We start from the raw sequence: 7425 nt of genomic DNA on the forward strand, positions 1-7425 counted from the left end.
TCTGTGTCATCCCTCTATCGCCCCTCTTTCTTTGTTGTCCTTCTCTCTCTCTGTCCCTCTTGCTCTGTCTCTGTCTCTGCCTCTCTCTCCGTCTCTCCCTCTAGTCTCCTTTACTGTGAAGTATCAAGCTGTGAACATGTTGGTATTCTGTTTTTGTGTGCGCACGCATGTGTGTACCTGTTTGTTTGTTGACATACATCTTCATTCACACTCTCTTCAACTCCCTGTGCATCGTCTCTATAATGTGTAAATACAATTTTTTTCATTTCTCTCCCTCCCTCATTCTCCCCCTCTCCAGGCTCCATAATGCGTTCTACCCCCAGGATCCAGTGTTCTCTCTTACCTTGCTCCATGTCCTTTCAGCCCCTCTCCATGGCTTGGCCAACGCATTCGTCTTTGGCCTGGACAGAGACACCTGGAGCCAGCTCAGTCCTACAGGCATACAGGTACAACCCTCACCTGAACACTTTTCTCTTTCTCCCTCCCATCTTGTGGTCTAATCATAAGCTTTCCTGCCCCCCTAAACACCTCTTCTCTCTTGTTCAGCGAAATGGTCTGAGTAAATACTTCCTTCCAAATGTCTTTGAAAGTAAACTATTTAAATACTATTTGAACCCAGGTCTGGTGCTGTGCGACTCCACACACACACAAACACAAACACACACATACACACTGCTGAGTGGCTGTATTTACTCAGCCCATTTCGCTGAACAAGAGAGGAGAGGTGTTTGGGGGGCAGGAAAGCTTATGATTAGACCACATGATAGGAGGGAAATTACAGACACATACACACACCCTGCTGTTGCTCTTAATGGAGAGTGAGCACACTCAGAGAGAGAGAGAGAGAGGAGTCAGAGATGTGACCTTCAACCTAAATGTCAGCGGAGATGTGTGTATCCGCGGAGTGTGTGTGCGTGTGTTTGTGTGTGTTTGTAAGAGACCGAGACACAGAGAGAGAGAGGAACAGAGATATAGACATGATTATGTCTGTGTTTGAGCAACTGGGAGTTCTGTGTGTGTGTGCGCATGTGTTTGTGCGTGCGTTTGTGTATGTGCGTGCTCTTTCGTGACTAACAGGCGGTTGTTATTCATCATGGCATGCGACTCCCACACACATCAGGTGTGAGATTGGTGGGGGGGTGGCGTATCCGTAACAACGTCAAAACATTATTCCCCTCCGCAGCAAATCCACACTTTCACGCTCTCCCCCTCTCTCTCTCACCCTCCCCTCTTTCCCGCCCTCCCACTTTTTCTCCCGCAGTCTCTCTCCCTCTCCGTCTCTCTCCCTCTCAGTCTCTGTCTCTCTCTGTCTCTCTCTCCCTCTCTGTCTCTCTCTCCCTCTCTGTCTCTCTCCCTCTCTGTCTCTCTCCCTCTCCGTCTCTCTCTCCGTCTCTCTCCCTCTCTGTCTCTCTCCCTCTCTGTCTCTCTCTCCCTCTCTCTCCCTCTCTGTCTCTCTCTCCCTCTCTGTCTCTCTCTCCCTCTGTCTCTCTCTCCCTCTCTGTCTCTCTCTCCCTCTCTGTCTCTCTCCCTCTCTGTCTCTCTTCCTCTCTGTCTCTCTCCCTCTCTGTCTCTCTCCCCCTCTGTCTCTCTCTCCCTCTGTCTCTCTCTCCCTCTCTGTCTCTCTCCCTCTCTGTCTCTCTGTTTCTATTATGCCATCTCATCCTCAGTCGTTCATATCTCTCGCTCTGTTTATTTATATTTTTCTCTCTGTTTGTCTAATTCTCGATCTCCCTCTGTTCTGCTATCTGTTGTTCATATCTCTCTCCTTTGTGTTACGCTTTCTCTCTCACTCTCATCCTCCCCCTCTCTGTGGCTTGCACTCTCTCCCTGTCTCTCCCTCTCTCTCTCCCCCTCTCTGTGATATTGATCAGTTTTCTAACCATGCGGCTCAACTGCCTGTGGCACTACAATCAGCATACATCTCGGCTCTGCCAAATGTGTGTGCGTGTGAGAGAGACTGTTAACTCTGTGAATATGTGTGCTATGTGTTTCTGTGTGTGTGATCCTAGTTGGCGCTGCAGTCTCGGCTGTGTGACAGGACACGTATCGGGGAGTACCATCCTGGGGCGGTGCGCTACACACAGGCTGAGCTGGGGGACTTCAGTGACGAGGATGACGATGACACCAACGTCCTTTTCTACTCCCCTGACATGACCCTGAAAGACAGAGGACCCTAAAAGAGAGAGAGACACAGACATAGAGAGAGAGCAAGCGAGAGATGAATTCTGAGGGGGGATACGTAGAGAGAAAGGGAGTGAAGGAGGGATAGAGAGGGGTTTCTGTAAGGTGGTAGAGCTGTCAGGATCCATTAATAATTTTACATTGACATTTTAGTCATTTAGCAGACGCTCTTATCCAGAGCGACTTACAGTTATTGAGTGCATACATTTTTCATACTGGCCCCCCGTGGGAATCGAACCCACAACCCTAGCGTTGCAAGCGCCATGCTCTACCAACTGAGCTACACGGGGCAATAATCCACATCCTTTACTATTTAATATCCTCCAACTACAGACACACTATCCTGCCTGGCTATCGGACTTACACAGCATCGTAACAGAAAACCAGCGAAGCAGCTATAGCGCTTTAAACAGCCTTCAACCCTAATGCTACACACTAGCCTGGGTGCCAGTCTGACTCTGCTTTAGTCCTAGTCAACGACTGCAGAGCTGGCTAAGGAAACAACAGACTGTCCTGGAACCCACTCTAGCATATCACTAGTCCCAAGGGGCTTCCTCTCCTCACCTCCTTTCCTTCATCTGCACTGATCTGAAAAGACAGGATAGGGAATGGGAAAAGGGAGAGGGAGAAAGAGGAGTGAGAGAGATCTTAAAACAATTCATGTCCCAACGCTTGCTGGGGATTTGAATGAACAAACTCCATACAGTTGCAGTATTTGAACCATTTAACTTTCTATCATAGCTGTTGTTCTCTTTACATATGGTATTACTAATTTTGCTACTCTTGTAAATGTCCATAGTTTTTCGTACTTTTATGCATCTGTACGTTGTTTTTCCGTGAAATGCTGTGGTCTGCCCACAGGTTTGAGCTTGTTTGATAAACTGTTATACTGTATTTATAAGAGAGAATGTACTGTATATATATTCGTGTATACTCTATATTTTTTTATGGATGCTTTTGGCTGGAATGTGAAAAGGTCAACTTGACCTCTAAATGGTCTCCATGTCCTGCTGTTTAGGCCTCAATGGGGATGGAAGCAGTACAATTGAACACACACACACACACACTTTCTTAAAATGTGCTTCTCACACACTTACACTCTTTCTTTGATGCCTGTCTCACACAAATGTACACACACACACAAGCACTTTCAGACACACAGTCACCTGTCTCTTTGATATAGCGGCTGCCACAGGGTCAGTAGGAGCCTCTGACGGCCTGTCATCTACCTTCGACACTATGTCATTGGCTGACATCTAGAGAACCGCAATGTGATTAGCAGGCTATTAGAGGTACTGTGTGGTTGACAGGCTGATGAAAAGAGAGACGTGATATATGCTGAACATCCTGACAAGGGTGTCGCCCCTTTCCCAAATCAACCCCCCCCCCCAGCCCCTGTGCACTTATGGAGAACTGAATAGGTATTAGTGGAACAGTAAAAGCTCATTTCAGATCTACACAAGTGCATAGGAGGTAAGGGGGCAATTTGGAAATGAGCATATAGACCTAACACAGAATCCTCTCTACACATAATTATACAGTCCCCTCTCAAACCACATACAATTGCTGCACCAGTCCCAGTTGAGGCATATTTCTATTGTTCTGCTGTACACTCCATCTAATAAACAAGCAGGATACACATTTCACCACTGGCTGTTTTTATTATCCTGTTACATTGTCAATCATGGATCATATTGGGAAATATAGTAATACAACACTGTGTGTTTGTTTGTGTGTGTGTGTGTGTGTGCGCGCGCGCGCCACACCGTGTCTCGAGGGTTGTAGAATAATGGATATTAATTATTCTACTAACCCCATTGGCCTCCGCCATGTCTCCAAATCTGGTTAACTGGATTTTGATTTATGAAAAAGCGTCCGTTGTCCTCCAGAAATCTACCCCCACCACTCGGTTTGAACGGCTGTCTGTATAAAAAATAAAAATAAAAAGACCCGCGAAGCGCCTGGAAATAACTGAATCTCATTGTCACATGGGAATAATTATTCCCCCGGTATCGCTGCATATGATGTAATTGGATACTACTGAACACTCGCAGCACACAGGCATAGCTCCGCGCACTGCCTACTATTAGCCTCGCCTCCCCGCCACGGAGTCACTTCTAGTAGATCTCGTCAGAGAGTAGGCCTAGCCTATAGAGAGTTTAACAGTCAGGTAGAATGTGTTTGAAAGAATGCGTGTGATAGAAATAGAGAAGCCTATGTGGGAGAGAAAGAGACCGATAGATCGTGTGTTTGTGTGTCACAATGGGAGAGAGAGAGCGCAGTGGCGTAGTTTGGCGACACGCAGGATTCGGAGAGAAACCGGAGCAGTTGTTTGGACGGTGGCCATGACCCAGAGGTGACGCACGGCGCCTTGCAGTCAGTAAGTCAGTAGGCTGCCTGGGCTGATTAGTACACAGAGGGAGAATAACTCGGCCCGGGGCTGAAGTCAACCTCATATGAAAGACGCGGGGGGTCGTGAGCTGGAGGAAGGAAGCATTAATAGCCTACATTTTGGGGCACGCACAAACCCAACTTCCCCGATAGAGGCCAGCTGGGAATGGTGCCCCTCTCTCTCGTTCTTTCTCTCAATTCAATTCAAATGTGCTTGATTGGCAAGGAAAACAGCCTATGTTTACATTGCGAAAGCAAGCGAAAAAACAATAAACATATGTGAAATAAAGAATTAGAAATTAACAGTAGCCTAAACATTACACTCCACATTTTCAAAAAGTATAAAGACATTTCAAATGTTATCTCTCTCCCTCTGTTTAGCCTATACAGTGCATTTGGAAATTATTCAGACCCCTTGACTTTTTCCACATTTTGTTACTTTACAGCCTTATTCTAAAAGGGATTCAATTGTTTTTTGCCCCCTCATCAATCTACACACAATAACCCATAATGACAAAGCAAAAACCGTAAAAAATAAAATAAAAAAATGTTTGCAAATGTATTACAAATAGAAAACGGAAATATACCATTTACATATGTATTCATACCCTTTACTCAGTACTTTGTTGAAGCACCTTTGGCACCGATTACAGCCTCTAGTCTTCTTGGGTATGACGCTACAAGCTTGGCACACCTGTATTTGGGGAGTTTCTCCCATTCTTCTCTGCAGATCCTCTCAAGCTCTGTCAGGATGGATGGGGTGCGTCACTGCACAGCTATTTTCAGGTCTCCAGCTATGTTTGATCGGGTTCAAGTCCGGGCTCTGGCTGGGCCACTCAAGGACATTCAGAGACTTGTCCCGAAGCCACTCCTGCGTTGTCTTGGCTGTGTGCTTATGGTTGTTGTCCTGTTGGAAGGTGAACCTTCACTCCAGTCTGAGGTCCTGAGCGCTCTGAAGCAAGTTTTCATCAGGGATCTCTCTGTACTTTGCTCCGTTCGTCTTTCCCTCGATCCTGACTTGTCTCCCAGTCTCTTCCGCTGGAAAACATCCCCACAGCATGATGCTGCCACCACCATGCTTCACCGTAGGGATGGTACCAGGTTTCCTCCAGGCGTGACCCTTGGTATTCAGGCCAAAGAGTTCAATCTTGGTTTCATCAGACCAGAGAATCTTGTTTCTCATGGTCTGAGAGTCTTAAGGTGGCTTTTGGCAAACTCCAAGCGGGCTGTCATGTGCCTGTTACTTAGGAGTGGCTTCCTTCTGGCCACTATCATAAAGGCCTGATTGGTGGAGTGCTGCAGAGATGGTTGTCTTTCTGGAAGGTTCTCCCATCTCCACAAAGGAACTCTGGAGCTCTGTCAGAGTGACCATCGGGTTCTTGGTCACCTTCCTGACCAAGGCCCTTCTCCTGCAATTGCTCAGTTTGGCCGGGCGGCCAGCTCTAGGAAGAGTCTTGGTGGTTCCAAACTTCTTCCTTTAAGAATGATGGCGGCCACTGTGTTCTTGGGGACCTTCAATGCTGCAGACATTTTTTCGTACCCTTCCCCAGATCTGTGCCTCGACACAATCCTGTCTCGGAGCTCTATGGACAATTCCTTCGACCTGTTGGCTTGGTTTTTGCTCTAACATGCACTGTCAACTGTGGGACCTTATATAGACAGGTGTGTGCCTTTCCAAATCATGTCCAATCAATTGAATTTACCTCAGGTGGACTCGAATCGAGTTGTGGAAACATCTCAAAGATGATCAATGGAAACAGGATGCAGTGGAGCTCAATTTCGAGTCTCATAGAAAAAGGTCTGAATACTTATGTAAATAAGGTATTTCTGTTTTTAATTTTTAATACATTTGCAAAAATTTCAGAAAACCTGTTTTCGCTTTGTCATTGTGGGGTATTGTGTGTAGATTGATGAGGACATTTTATTTAATAAATTTTAGAAAAAGGCTAACATAACAAAATGTGGAAATAGTCAAGGGGTCTGAATACTTTCCGAAGGCACTGTAGGCTAACTCACTCATTTCCCTCTAGCATAAATCTTCTTAGGCCTACTCTCTTGCACGAGTTGCTTCTGCCCCATCATTCTGCCTCAACGCTTGGAGCTGCTCGACAAACTGCCCTATAATGGGGCCTATGTGGTTCTAAATAGGGGGTTTCCTCATCGGGGAGTTCCCAGCCTTCTTTCCACTCTTGGTTCAACTGCCTGTCAGTGTCAAGAGTTGGTTGATTGATAATACAATGACGAACAACGTGCAGATCTAGATGATTAGATTTCTATAAATCAATCCGACTTCGCCTGCTCGCCCGGCTGTCAGTCGGTGGTGCGTGTGAGGGCTGCACAAGCTGGGTGAGGAGCTGCATATCATGTATTTTTTGTCAAATTATACCCCCCTCCTCTCTCTCTCTCTCTCTCTCTCTCACACACACACACACACACACCCACGCAAACAAACACTCAAACCCACACAGCACAGGCTAGTTTGTTTGCTTGTGGTGTGTGTGTGTGTAGCCTATCTCTGTGTTGCGTGTTCACAGGTGCACAGCACTAACTAATTCCTATAGCATGCATATGATTATGGCTGTATTAGGGTGTCTTGGGGTAAAACACCTACAAGGGTTAAACTCCCCCTCTCCTGTAATTCTCACAGAAACCACTTTGGCACACATTTTTTCCTAACACTTGCTGTACTAAAAATGTAATCTGTCTCATCTCAATTTTTTAAGTCAATCCAACAAAACGATTTTTAGAAAAAGTTATATATATAATCTAATGAAATTAGATCTATAAACGTTTTTTATAAACTAGTAGGGGAGCCTAACGATAAATAATCAAACATTCCCCCAGGGCAATCCA

At 46.0% G+C, this 7425-nt stretch overlaps 1 protein-coding gene across 1 annotated transcript; it reads left to right on the forward strand.

Annotated features, from left to right (window-relative positions):
* Nucleotides 1-242: 242 nt before the first annotated feature.
* LOC311123257 (uncharacterized protein) lies at nt 243-3822 on the forward strand (the record flags this gene model as incomplete). Its single annotated transcript, XM_084197514.1, has 2 exons — nt 243-446; nt 2010-3822. The coding sequence occupies 2 exons, from the start codon at nt 243-245 to the stop codon at nt 2175-2177; spliced, it is 372 nt and encodes a 123-aa protein (XP_084053640.1). The 3' UTR covers nt 2178-3822.
* Nucleotides 3823-7425: the final 3603 nt, after the last annotated feature.

Source organism: Coregonus lavaretus, assembly GCF_964263955.1.
Source record: "Coregonus lavaretus genome assembly, contig: HAP1_SCAFFOLD_4058, whole genome shotgun sequence".
Lineage (NCBI taxonomy): Eukaryota > Metazoa > Chordata > Actinopteri > Salmoniformes > Salmonidae > Coregonus > Coregonus lavaretus.